This window comes from Priapulus caudatus, unplaced genomic scaffold (assembly GCF_000485595.1).
Source record: "Priapulus caudatus unplaced genomic scaffold, Priapulus_caudatus-5.0.1 Scaffold3228, whole genome shotgun sequence".
In the NCBI taxonomy this organism is placed as follows: domain Eukaryota; kingdom Metazoa; phylum Priapulida; class Priapulimorpha; order Priapulimorphida; family Priapulidae; genus Priapulus; species Priapulus caudatus.
The window spans coordinates 1-13990 of NW_014580289.1; the positions used below are offsets into that span (position 1 = coordinate 1).

The 13990-nt window shown below is 39.3% G+C and overlaps 1 protein-coding gene and 1 long non-coding RNA gene across 2 annotated transcripts; one reads left to right on the top strand and one right to left on the bottom strand.

The window, feature by feature from the left end:
* Positions 1-8: 8 nt before the first annotated feature.
* Positions 9-6339, bottom strand: LOC106819340. Its single transcript, XR_001395404.1, has 3 exons — positions 6329-6339; positions 2987-2989; positions 9-742 (listed from the first exon to the last, which is right to left on the bottom strand). It is a non-coding gene; the product is annotated as an uncharacterized LOC106819340 (long non-coding RNA).
* Positions 5057-9865, top strand: LOC106819339. The gene is made up of 3 exons (XM_014823983.1): positions 5057-5335; positions 7229-8224; positions 9700-9865. The coding sequence occupies exons 1-2, from the start codon at positions 5065-5067 to the stop codon at positions 8008-8010; spliced, it is 1053 nt and encodes a 350-aa protein (XP_014679469.1). The 5' UTR covers positions 5057-5064; the 3' UTR covers positions 8011-8224; positions 9700-9865.
* The last annotated feature ends 4125 nt before the right edge of the window (positions 9866-13990 follow it).

A 13990-nucleotide genomic window follows, 5' to 3' on the forward strand; every position in this document is an offset into this window, starting at 1 on the left:
TATTGTGACGTGGGAATGAAGTGTTGCCGTTTTCGCTAGACGAGCATTGTGTGTGAAAATGCCTACGAACAATTATGTTGCCGCTAAAACACATATAAGCCAGAACTTATCTAGTACGACCTGGATATCGACGATGCGATGGAAGAAGAGCAGAATACGATCACGACGACACGATCGAGGAACAGCACATTACATTCACGACAAAGCAAGGAACAGCAGCCGAGACAGCACCCGAGATATCAGCTGCATAAGGAGTCTACCGCTGGTTGACCAAGCAAGAAAGAGCGCAATGGATGAACGACATTGCAATACGTATTACGGGTGAGTGAAGCAATCTAGTGTCGGCGGCTATTTTTCAATTTTCGTAATTAAACTGAAAACTAGTTTTCAAACCACATGTTTTATAATACACGAGTGTGTTAGCAAAATACTAATTAAAGCACTTTTCCTACCTATAACCTACCACCACCACCCCACCACCACCCCCTGGCTTAACGAGTTTCATAAACTGTGTCGTACAATGCCCGAATTAATTCGTACGTGAATACGTAGAATAGTACCAATCTGTGTAGAACTTTAAGAATGCGCCAGGTGTATACGCATTTTCTTGCCGTAGAAGGCAACATTGGCTGATATAAAAGCCATGACGACTCAACGCATATAGTCGTAAGAGAACGAGTCGAGGTGCTAGTTAGACACACCAGTTTTAATATAAGAGAGGGGACATGGAACTCCCCTGGAACTCCCATAAGAGAATGGTCCACGAAAGTAAAAGTTGGCCAACAGCGATAGCATTTCGAAACAACGGTACTGTAACGAGGTCAGCAGCAGGACCCGGGGCTATAGTGTAGAAACAGCGAAATCAACTCGGCAAGCCATTTAATTCTAACCGTTGAGGGCACCTACGTGGCTAGTTTATTCTTATATACAGGGTTTACAATGTCACCCATGTTAGAGATAAATTGTCACTCTCATTACAGTGTGAGGTCCACTGGGAATGTACCCCCCTTAGGTCCCAAAACACCTACCCGCCAACCCATTCACCCGCCCATCCACCATCTACCTGTTTATTCCCAAAAGTGTTTGTTGTTGTTATGTTGGAACAAATTTATAATAATGAATTAAGCCGACACAGTTGTTTCGCAGCCTATCGGAATGTATGTATGTATGTGGGTATGTTTCACAGCCTATCTGAATGTATGAATGTATGTATGTATGTAGGTATGTTTCACAGCCTATCTGAATGTATGAATGTATGTATGTATGTAGGTATGTTTCACCGCCTACCAGGCATTAATTTCTCTGAAGTGAGAAAAGGTTTTTTTTCTCAAGACGAGCAGAGCTATTTGATAGAGAGGTATTATATCTGGTTACGAGCATGCGACCCAGACGACAAATACCCAGAAAACGTGCGGCGTCTCGAGGTATTGCACCAACGCATGCTGCAGTGTACTCTGGTATAGTTGTCACCGTTACCACAACCGACTCCGCGGCCGCCACTCCATGGGGACCCCTTCGCCGAGGTCGAACGCAAACGACATTCGGCGTGCAGGGGGCCCTACTTGGATGGCTGCTAAGTTGGTTTGTTGGTCCTGCGTTTTGCATGGCTTCGTCCATTAAGGCGGGTTATCAGTACGGTAAGGGCCAAACTGTGCCCCTTCCCATTTCCCCGCCAGACTAACGGGTTTCGTGGCAGTAATTAACGAAATAAACAAACAGTGATTTTTTCCAATTTTTTAAATTACAATATAAAATGTATCTTCACGTAAAAACTGGTTTTCTAAAATCCCTCTCACTATCAAATTCTTTTTCTCTCGCATGTGGATCTCACGTCGAATAGACATTTTATTCATGCAAATTTATAACTTTTGTCTCCGCGATTTTCAACTTTTCTAATACGCATTGTGAGTTTTTCACACTAAAAGATAAATAACATTATAACGTTTGCAGCGTGTCTAATTAGTAGGTATCATACAGTGATATTTTCAAGTGCATATTGAAATTTTTTTAAACTTTGTGGGATTTATTATAAACTCATGAAAAAAACATTTGCGATACTCATTTGTCAAAATTAGAATGTAATACTTTTTGAGATATGCTTATTTAAAAGTAATGGGAAAGGGTCGATTTTGTTTAAATTAACGCATAAGTGATAATCAGTAATATTTGCACAGTCATATCTCAGAAATGCACCCTTCAGTGACATTGAACTTTTGTCATCTTAAACTACCTATGGCATACAACTCTCCTATTTTTTTTCAGGTTGTGCAAAATTTTTATTTTTTTTTAATGATTTTTTGAAAACCCTTGTAAAGCATATTTTGCCATGTGTAACAATGCACATTTTTACTAGTTGCGCGCAAGTTCTCAATGCATTTTCAAATCCACATAAATTCAAAACCGTACGGTACACAGAAGTAAATCTTTGGAGACCAAGCAATAGGTATCAGTTTAAAAGACTCTGTGAATATGGACCATGACAAATGTCCACTCATTTTTTAAAACTGTATCCAAACATAGCCCGCGACGCACCGCGCGCGCGCTGCAACAGCGCACGCTGTGGCTCTAAACTGCCGCGCAAGTGCATTTTTAACAAACAAAAATGCACGCAATTCATCAAGGATAAAATGTAATTTCCATATTTCTCATTACATAAATTTTGAAATCCATGTTTACTTGTCTAGATAACTATTCAGTCGTTTCGTCATAAATTGTTTAAATTCAAAGACCTCAGTGAGTAAAGTGAGTACAACACCAGCTGTACGCTGCTGTAGATCGACTAGCAACACATAAACAAAACATAAACACCGACTCGCGGCCCGCCAGTGTGGACCGGCAGATCGATAAGAAAGATACAGCGCTGATTATTTCGTCTTCTAGTTCTATTTTTCCCAAACTGCAAAATATCATTAAAACAATAAATACGACCGTAGAGGATATATAGTAACTAATTTCGTGAAAGAAGTGATTAGTTTCGACGCTCGACTCGCTTGATCAGTTGCCGGCAAAGACGTTACCTTCCATCGCTGCGCGCATGATTGTAACGCGCTCACTGAACGCGCTGTGTTGATGCTTCGTTCGTATACCTTATATTCAGCCGCTATGCGCTGCTACGCCATCTCTCGGTGAATATTAGCTCATTGCTTATCGGCTCTTCGTTAAATTCTCTCCATTTTGATATGAAAATCACGAAAAAATAGTTCGACGTTTCGATGAAAATTACCGATTAAAATCCTTAACCGGAATTTTAGAGGAATATTTTATTACCTACCCAACATATTTCACATGAAATTAAAGCTAAAACCCTGCTCTGTGTGACTGTTATGTTTTCTAAATGATTACTACATCGGCGAAAAGCGCCTGGGACTAGAGCTATCCCTTGCAACGATGGTTTTCACAATGGCTGGCGAAAGACGTAATATATGCCCAGCTAGCAGAGTGTTCAGGTCTAATATCTCTGTGAGTGAATGGTATATTTTAATGAAAATAACATAAATCAAGAGTCTATACATTCAGCTTTCAAATGGTATATAATTTTCCCATTAAAATAATAATCTTGGTGATAATTTCGCCTGTTGAAAGGGAAGCTTTTTCTCACTCGCGGTGCAGCAGGAACCGCAATAATGTGCTTTACTGTGATACCTACCTATTAGTAGTATAGGCCATTTTTTAACCGTTGTGCAGTATATATTACGCGATACGCGATTGGTGACGGTTTGACGTACGATATAATCGTAAATTTCGAAATTATCATGCACAGTATATCACGCGATTGGTGACGGGACGACGCGAGTATTACGCAATGATATTATACACGGGTATTTGGCATTATATTATCATTGAGTCTAATCGAGTTGAATTGTATTGTATTGAAATGGGTTGAATCGTACTTTCTTGTATTGAAATGTATTGCATTGAGTCGAAATGAATTGTATGGTATTAGTGGACATGTTACGCAGTGGCAGTTACAAGAAACACTAGGGTAAGCTTACACACTTAAACGGTTACGATTACAAGCAAAACCTATCACGACGATAGCACAGCAAGCTTTTTTCTTTTCCCGGTAATTTTTCTTAAAATTAACTCTCTCCAGTCAGGAGACTGGGTTAAATTTTTGGGGCAGGGTGAAATGTAATGCAGAAATGTCGTACCGTGGGAACAGGGACGGGCGACAGATGGCGTCCGACATATTTAGAAGGGACGGCCGGTCTCACGGCCGGGCGACGGCCTCGCCCGACTCTAGAACAAGGCCGAAGGCAAACGGGCAAGCAGTAAGCAAGTCGTAATGACAGTCCGAGAACTGGTCAAGGAGGCATCGAACCCCCAAACAATAAATCACCCGGCCCCAGCCGTCATTGCAGCCACTAGCCAGACCATAAATCAGGAAAGGCAGTGGAACGCGGGCACGCGTTCACAGCTTAAAAGAGAGCAGTTTTAGAGAAACGGGAGAGTCCCGGACTGCCGTTGGTATGTGTACACTGTCACTATTCGTCGTGTCTAGAATAAAGTTATAAGTTGTTCACCGTTTATACGAACTCTTACGTCTATCTACGAGTTACCGTCTACGATACATCTTAGAGGCTACAATAGCTCTAATCAAAATAGATAAAGGCTACCAAGGGGGAGTTATTTATTGATTGAAAAACGTGTAATTTCATGCTTTTCTCCTGGAAAATTTCGTGTGTTCCATGTCGAAAAAAATGGCTTAAAGACATATGGCTCTCTTCCCGTGAGGAGGAGAGCCATATCTTATAGGGTTAGCAATAGGCATGGTTTCCATCTGAAAATAATCAATGGTTTGATTTGGTTTCCACAATTAGATTCTAAGTGACAAAATCTGCACAAGTTAATCGGTTTGTTATACCCATACAAGTACGTACGCACACGTAAGGAATCTAGTCCTATATATAATATGCCTGAGTCCGGGTCCGGGTTTCATACCCCAAGTCCGGGTCCGAGTCCGGGTCCGGGTTTCATACCCCAAGTTGCGTCCGGGTCCGCGTCCGGGTTTCATACTTTCCCTCTTACTTATTATACATAAATTGCTGATTTTGTTTCCAGACTATGCTGGGGGCGGAGATTCAATTGTCCATCAGTCTCCCGAGAGGAAAACAAGGGAAGAATATGTGGCAGTTCGGAAGAGTGGAAGAGTGGAAGGTCCTGCCTGGGTGTGGTTCCCCAGGTGGCGTGTCCTTCCCAGTACATCATATACGCCCATATCATCGATGCCCAATGATCCACCCGGCCAACGAGGACACCAGCCTGTTCACAGATGTTATACAGACCCTGAAGTACACTGACGGACGGTGGGCACCATGTAAACCTGCTGATATAGGTAAGCGACCCAGGGATATTTTTACCTCTGTTTATGTCATCATAACGTCTTAAAAAAGTTTTTTTATTGGCTCAGTTCTATCGGAAACACCACAGCAATTTTTTATGCCCGCCGTTGGGTGATTTTAGATAACTCCGCACACATAATCAACAGACCGAAATGACAGGCCGGGTATGAAAGTTTGCGGTGGGCGCATGGCGAGTATTGACGCACAATTATATGCAGCGCCGGATTAACAGTTGCCTGGGCCGGGGGCATATCATATATTTGGGCCGCCCATCCACCCGCCCCCTTCCCATAAGCATATAATGTTTTTAGACCTGTTTAGTGGATAATTATAAGCAATTAATGTTGAAAAATGGAAAGGAAACGTTCTAAGAGTTAAAATTAAAAAAAAATAATATTTTGACAAATTGGTAGCTTTAACCCCACTAGCTACCTTAAAGCGAATATTATTTCTAGCTGCTGCAATGTACACCACAAAACATGGAGAAAATGAAAACAAGTAGAAAGCAAAAACAAATGTAGTCATATGAAAGTGGTAGGGCCGGCCCAAGATATACTTTGGAAAAAATGATAAACTAATTTTTTTTTGTAGTCACAACACTTTAGGGCCGGTCGACTTGTAGGGCCGGGGGCAAATGCCCCCTTTGCCCCATTGATAATCCGCTACTGATTATATGACACCTTAATCAGCTTAGCATGAAAATTTGATTGCATTAAACTACAGATACGAACAACGGACTTATGATTGATAATTGGCTATGCTTTTTTAATTAATTGTGTGAGACAAGTAAGAACTGTAAACGCTTGCCGACGAGTGTTTCGCTAACAATTGGAAAACCGAAAAAAATGGCTCGTTCATAATTTATGTTTGCATTAATAATTGCTACGAAGTTTTACTTGCAATTTCTGAGTACCGAAGAGACAATTATTTCGAATCCTTATTTTGCAAAAATGTGACCAGAAAGTCACGCCATGCGACCGATATACGTGAGAATGGCGCGAAAATAAACAAAGAAACCGAGTGCTAGCAACGGCGCACGTGCTTGCTGTAATGTTTTAAATATTACGCTATTCGCTGCCGGGACGTGTGCAAACAAATTACTGGCGTTCAGTTTCCGATTGCGCCGCATCTCTGTGCAAGAATTCCCGCAAAACGTCATCATTAACCTCGTAAAAATAACATTAATACTCGCCGTAGAGAAAAAAGTAATGCCGATGCCGGTATTTATGTTCCGTTTGAACGTTGAACCACGTCCCGCGACAAACACATAAAATTCTCAATTTATTTTGCAGACTTATCTCTTGGCAAAAGCGTTGCCTTCGTATTCGTTACGCATGCTTGCAATATGCCTGACGGGTGTTTTTAAGGATCGATTTCAGAAATATGGTGGATTGTCGGCGCCGTTTTGGTGCCCTTGTGACTTTTGGTTGTTATACAATAAATTTTAAGTACTAGATAGTCCACAAAATTGTCTGCGTAGTGTAATAAATTCGCTGCTTTCAACAAAAGACCAAGGATCAAAGTCTTCCAACACTCGAGATAATATTTTTGAATTTTCACAGAATTTCTAAAAAGTACAGTCTCTGAATGTGAAACAGCTTGGATCCTGAGCAGACACTGAGTTACTAAGTGTCCTGTCTTGTTCCAAGCTGTTTGTAATGGTCGTTGTATGCTAAGAGTAAACAACATGTATTGCCCTATAACACATACATGTATAATAATGTGTATTCAAACAGTGTTGAGGCTTGTGTGTGCTTATTTTTACAATTTACAACAACAAAAAACTTGTGCATGTTCATTTTAGTTTAATTTCTTAATCTTGGGTCTTTTAGTTGGATGTGTACACTGTTTTTGTGTCTGAATTGAATGTACTATTATTGTTACAGACAACTGGACGAGAGCTCAGAGGGCATGCCACATGGCATTTGTCGAAGAATTTTACAACTCTTCAGGCAGGCATTTCATGGATGCCCTGCTAAGGCACTACTTGAAGGATTCTTTTCTTGACATAGTCAATATTGGGGGAGGTTCCCCCAATAACGTACTACTGCACAAGCTGCAAATCATGTACACTTACTATCCTGTCGAGTCGGATAGGTCGACCTCGTCGGAAGATTCGCCAAAGAAAAACTTGATGCCGAAAGACTCGCCGGAGAAAGACTCGCCGGAGAAAGACTCGTCGGAGAAAGACTCGCCGGAGAAAGACTCGTCGGAGAAAGGCTCGTCGCTGAAAGACTCATCGCAGAAAAGCTCATCGCAGAAAGACTCATCTTTCAGTTCCATAGTTCCAGAGTATACGGAGTCTGAAGATGACGGACATGAGGTCACTCGTACTCCTGTTGTCGACAATTTGGTACGCGATTGCAAAACAAAGCTAACCTACCTCATTGTTTCCGTGAAACATGGGACCATACGCTCGGAACATGTAGAACAATTGAAACACGAACTGTTGTCTATGGTTCCAACAGCAGCAGCAAGTAGTGGGAAGCAGAGGGTGTGTGGAGTTTTGATATGCCAACATGAAGTACTCTTCTATCTTGCTGAAAAATCTGCCAAAAAGATCAATATTTTTCAATTGGAGAGTTTTGACTTGACTACAGAAAAAGAGTTTTCAGCTTTCGTTAATTACATGACAGCCCTCTTCAAGTACTCACGGCAAGTAGTGTGAAGCAGAGGGTGTGTGGAGTTTTGATTAGAATTTCACTTCCTAGATCACATTCCTGATCATCTTCGATTACTTCGTTTTCCTAATGCTTCACCTTACCATTTGAAGCTAGTATAAGAAGTTTTATGATCTCTGAGTTTAGCTTTACCTGACGATCGAAGTCAAGGTAAGCTATTGCTGTGGCATTGACGGATGTCTGTGTCTGTTTGTCCACAATTGCTTCAGACAACCCTACAGGTCACATTTATCATCCGATCATGACCAAACTTCATATACATGTTTGGGGTAATACCTAGAGGAGAACGCCCCTTTTGGTTCCAGCCCACTGCCCAAAATAGCCACCCGGTGGCCATCTTGAATTCCTTTGTCTTAGTCTACAGGTCACATTTATTATCCAATCATGACAAACTTCATATATACTGTTTGGTAGTTAATGCCTAGATGAGACGTCCCCTTTTGGTTCGGCTCCACCACCCAAAATGGCCACCACGGGTGGCCATCTTGAATTCTTTTTTCTCAGTCTACAGTCACATTTATCATCCCGATCTTGACCAAACTTCATACGTATGTTTGGGTCAATGCCTAGTTGAGAACGTCCTCTTTTGGTTCCGGTAGTAGTTTAATACTTTAAACTTTATTGTAGTTGGCATGTTATCACATCCAATTGAAACTAAACAAAATAGCTCTAATCAAAATGTTACTGTTGAAGTTCTTATTTGAATGTCAGATATCAAAATGATGGACTGGGCAATAACCAAGAATTTTCCTAATATTAAATGACAACATGTACCAACTTGGGATTTTCTGCAGTGCTGCGAATCGGACAAATTCACTATATATTTAATATGTCAAGTAAATATCCCTGAGGATTTTACCTTGTGGTTCAAGTGATTTGAACTATTTGTGCCAATAGCACCACCTGATGCTGCCCCTGCAGTCCCCCGACGCCATCTTGTACTTCCCCTATCATATTAAGCCATGAAACATAGTGATGTTTCTTGTTTCAGTGAGCCTATTACCGAAAAGAGAAAAGTGAAGGTCCGTTTCTTCAACGGCAAAATAAAATTGAAGCACCTACTTCGGTCAATGTGAAGGATTTTGGTGGAATACAAGGTCTTGTCTCTCAGTGGAAATTTTCCTTCAAATCGTGTCTGTTTCTCATAGGCGTCATCATCTTCACACTTTAACACCTTGGACTTAACCGAGATGCGCACTTCGAGTTTGATTCGTTATTGCTTGAAGACATTCAACTTGAAATACGTGTGTTCTTGTGAGCAACTTTTCTGGTAGCGAATTCAGTGATAACTCACATCCGCCGAAAGAATTGTCCATGTGGGCATTTCGTTAAAAAAATCTCATTGTTACTGAGATATGAATAATCACATTGGAGATTGTGGGAGGGTGGGACTTGGGTACATTTGTTTTTGTTTTCTTGTAACGTTGAAATACGTGTGTTCTTGTGGCTTGAAGTAGCAGATTGTGATCTGGTTTATTAAAATACTATATGAAAATATAAGTACATGTATAAACCAAACTTAATATAAGATTGAAAAATTGTAATATTATGTTGAACAATGTACTTCCTAAACTGCTATTGTATTGGTGTGTATTCACATAAGTTTCATAACAAACCCTGCATGTAAATAACTTCATAGTGAGGAACATGACTTTCATATTGCACTTGGAAAGGGTGTATATCCAAGTTCAAAGTTCAGTCATGCAAATACATGTATAAGAAATTAAGTATTCTATCTGAGATTTACATGTATACATGCAATAGAGAATGTAAAATCCATATCCAAATTCTTACATGTATCTCAGTTATACATTGAATATATATTTCGCAATACTTGTATATCCAAGTTCAAAAGTTCAGGCATGCAAATATAAGTATCGTTACTATTGTATTTGACATTTATACTTGCAATACAATTGCAAAAATCCATTATGCAAGTTCTTATTTTTAGTTATACAATACATGTATATATTTCGGATATCTGTATTATAGGCTACCTGATCACACATTGCTACTCCAACTTAGTCACTTTAAGCAGGGCTTCAACAAGGCGTACAAGTCGACAATGACCTAGGAGGAAATACGTGCAAGCCTGGACAAAAAAACGACAGTACCTTTGTTAAACAACTTGCTGCTATTGAAGTGTGAAGATGATGACGCCTATGAGCAGACACGATTTGAAGGAAAATTTAACACCTTGGACTTAACCGAGATGCGCACTTCGAGTTTGATTCGTTATTGCTTGAAGACATTCAACTTGAAATACGTGTGTTCTTGTGGCAGACATTTTCTGGTAGCGAATTCAGTGATAACTCACATCCGCCGAAAGAATTGTCCATGTGGGCATTTCGTTTAAAAAATCTCATTGTTACGGAGATATGAATAATCACATTGGAGATTGTGGGAGGGTGGGACTTGGGTACATTTGTTTTTGTTTTCTTGTAACGTTGAAATACGTGTGTTCTTGTGGCTTGAAGTAGCAGATTGTGATCTGGTTTATTAAAATACTATATGAAAATATAAGTACATGTATAAACGAAACTTAATATAAGATTGAAAAATTGTAATATTATGTTGAACAATGTACTTCCTAAACTGCTATGTATTGGTGTGTATTCACATAAGTTCATAACAAACCCTGCATGTAAATAACCTTCATAGTGAGGAACTTATGACTTTCATATGCACTTGGAAAGGGTGTATATCCAAGTTCAAAGTTCAGTCATGCAAATACATGTATAAGAAATTAAGTATTCTATCTGAGATTTACATGTATACATGCAATAGAGTCAATAGAGAATGTAAAATCCATATCCAAATTCTTACATGTATCTCAGTTATACATTGAATATATATTTCGCAATACTTGTAGAATACTCATTCTGACTTATTATTATTATTGCTTTTTTTAGCCTTTTTATCACATATATCTAGTCATTCTGACTAATTGTGAGCTGGATACATGGCAATTTGATGTCAAATGGTATTAGCTGAAGAAAAAAAAAAATTAACAACAAAACCATGGATAGATTACATTGAAAACTATAAATAAATATATATTAATATTAATATATATTAAAATATATAAATAATGATAAATAAATAATAAATGGGGTATATTTAAATAATATAATAATAACCGTGACGAGCGAGTAGTCTGTAGAATAAATTTATATATATATATTAAATTATTAATATAAGCAGCGCATAATGAAATGGTAGTGGCGTTGTTTGCTTAAAACTGAGTTGTTTACTGCAAAGATACAGCATACACGGGCCACTACCAGATCGGGTCCCACTGCCAATCGCTAAGAAAACAATTGCGCCCAGAACGACCGAGTGGCGGCACCCACACACAGATATACCTAATATTCATTCACATCCACGCAAAAATATATTCAAGACGCATAAATATATACCCATACATATACGCACACATGCTCCTCGCACACGGGTGCGAGGACGCGCGAACACACACATACAATTATTTACTTCATTATATATATACATATATATATATATATATGTATAAATAAATATATATGCGTGTGTGCGTGCGTGCGTGTGTGTGTGAGTTTGGATATTTGTCTGTCTGTGTGTATGTGTATATGTGTGCGCGGGTGAGCGTGTGCGTGTGGGTGTGTGTGTGTGCGTGTCTGTGTGCGGGTGCATGTATATGTGTATGCGTGTGTGTGTGTACGTGTGCGTGTGTGTGTGCGCGAGGGTGCGTGTGTGTGTCGTGTGTCCGATTAATATATACGTGTTTCCCTTATCTGTTGAATCTCGTCAATGAGTTGCATAGGTGCGTTCATTCCCGATATTCAGCATATTCACATTTGCGTGCGTGTACTTGTGTGTGAGTGGTGTGTAGCTGTTTTACTGTCTTCGACCAGGTCCTTTAAAGTGTCTACGTCACGAATTTCCCTGAATTATAGTTGAAAACCTTATTTTTCGTAATTTTTTTACATCAAAAGTTAGTACTAACGTTACTAAATATATCCTAAAGCTCTCACCTGTATAAATGTTTTTACGTTTGGCTTAAATTTGCAAAATCTCGACGATTATTGAATAGTGTTACCTACACTATTTACACAATACTGGGCGTCAGCTCGGTTGCTGCACTGGTTGCTGTGGTCGATGTTCGTGATTTGTGTATGGCTGCACAAAGTTGGTGCCAAACAGTTTCGTTTTTGATTTGTGTTGGCTATATAGAATATACAATATAGGGAAATAAATAATATATGTTCATGCGTATTATGTTTGAAAATTTTTTATTAAAAACGTCGAAAATGTTATTTGTGTTTTTTTAATTTTCTGCAACAAAAATGTTTGTGGACATCCCCTTCAAGGATCGATCAGAAGCTAAGTAAACTAAACGATAAACAATGGTGGGCAGACCAGTGCATCGGAAAGAAAACGAAAGAGAAAAAGCAGAAGAGAAGACTTATATGGGAAACTCCCGCTTAAGTTTACAAGGAATTTTCATGGCGCCACAATAATTTTGCCAATGCCTCGTTTACCGCAAATGTTCGCTATATCGGCTAGCTGCGTCTGGCGGCCACACAATAATTTTCGATCATTGGCGGTTGTTTTGAATCGAAAGTTTGGTTACATCGAATGCACCGGCAAATTAGGGAGTATAAAGAAGGTATATGAGCATGAAAAGTAAATAGAAACGCTAATTGTATTTTCATACATTTTATTTTGTACAAATAACACACAAATATACTACTTGCTGGTGCTCGAAATTCGTGACGTAGACAGTTTTAAACACTGTGTCGCTGTGTCGGTTCGTGCACGTAGGTGTGTGTGTGTGTGTGTGTGTGTGTGTGTGTGTGTGTGTGTGTGTGTATGTGTGTGGTGTTCCATTCCTATATTCAGTACATGACATAGTACTTGTATTCATATGTATTCATGTATAGCAATTATGTGTGTGCACGTGTGTGTGCGTATTTATTTATCCGCATATAACATTTTTTTAATAACATATGCCGACCACAATAGCTAAACGCAATGATTAATAAAATATTTAAACATGTATCTTTTGACAAACACAGGAAACGGTGGAATTGTTCCCACGTCTGCGCTTATTCCATCTGGTTAAGACTGACTAATTGGCCAGGGGCGTAGCTACGGGGCGGGATCCGCGCTCCCCCACAAATTTTCTGTGCCCCCCCACGGATGCCCCCCTCCCCCTTAAAAATTCATGCTTGTATAAAAAAAAATTTTGAATTAAAAACAATGCGTTTAGAACAGTATAATACAAAAAAAAGTTATTTATTGTTGCCCCCAAGCGAAAATTGTACGGCCCCCCCCCGCCAGAAAATCTTAGCTACGTACGCCACTGTTCAATGCAGTACTATAGTATATATATCAGGATGATATATCAGGAGTTAATAATAATGACAATTAATTTTGGCATTTATTAACTCCTGGTATATATATATAGTTATGTATATATATACTATAATCAACGTATAATGACGCTATAGTAGTACAGTAGATTAGGAAAAAATCGTTCAAAATTGTTGAAAAAAGTATGAAAATTGGTACACATGCATACTTTTGTAGCTCTTTCATTTAAAAGCAGACACACGGATCCAACTACAACTTCGCGCCGCCATCTTGAATTTAAAAAATGCCGCCTTCATTTCTTAAAAATAGCTACTATCTCGCATTTCAATAATCTTCGTACAGACTTGAAATTGGACTGACAGACGTAATTTGGGTTACTATTTCATACAACAAGGTGATGCATGTGATCCAGGGCGCTTTTCGCGCGCATCTTGAATTCAAAAATGGCCGCCGTCATTTCTTAAAAAATGTTAGCTATATCTCGGTTAATAATACTTCGTACAGACTTGAAAATTCACTGACAGACGTAATTTGCGGTTACTATTTCATACAACACTGCTGTGCATGTGATCCAAGGGCGTTTTCGGCCACCATCTTGAATTTCAAAATGGC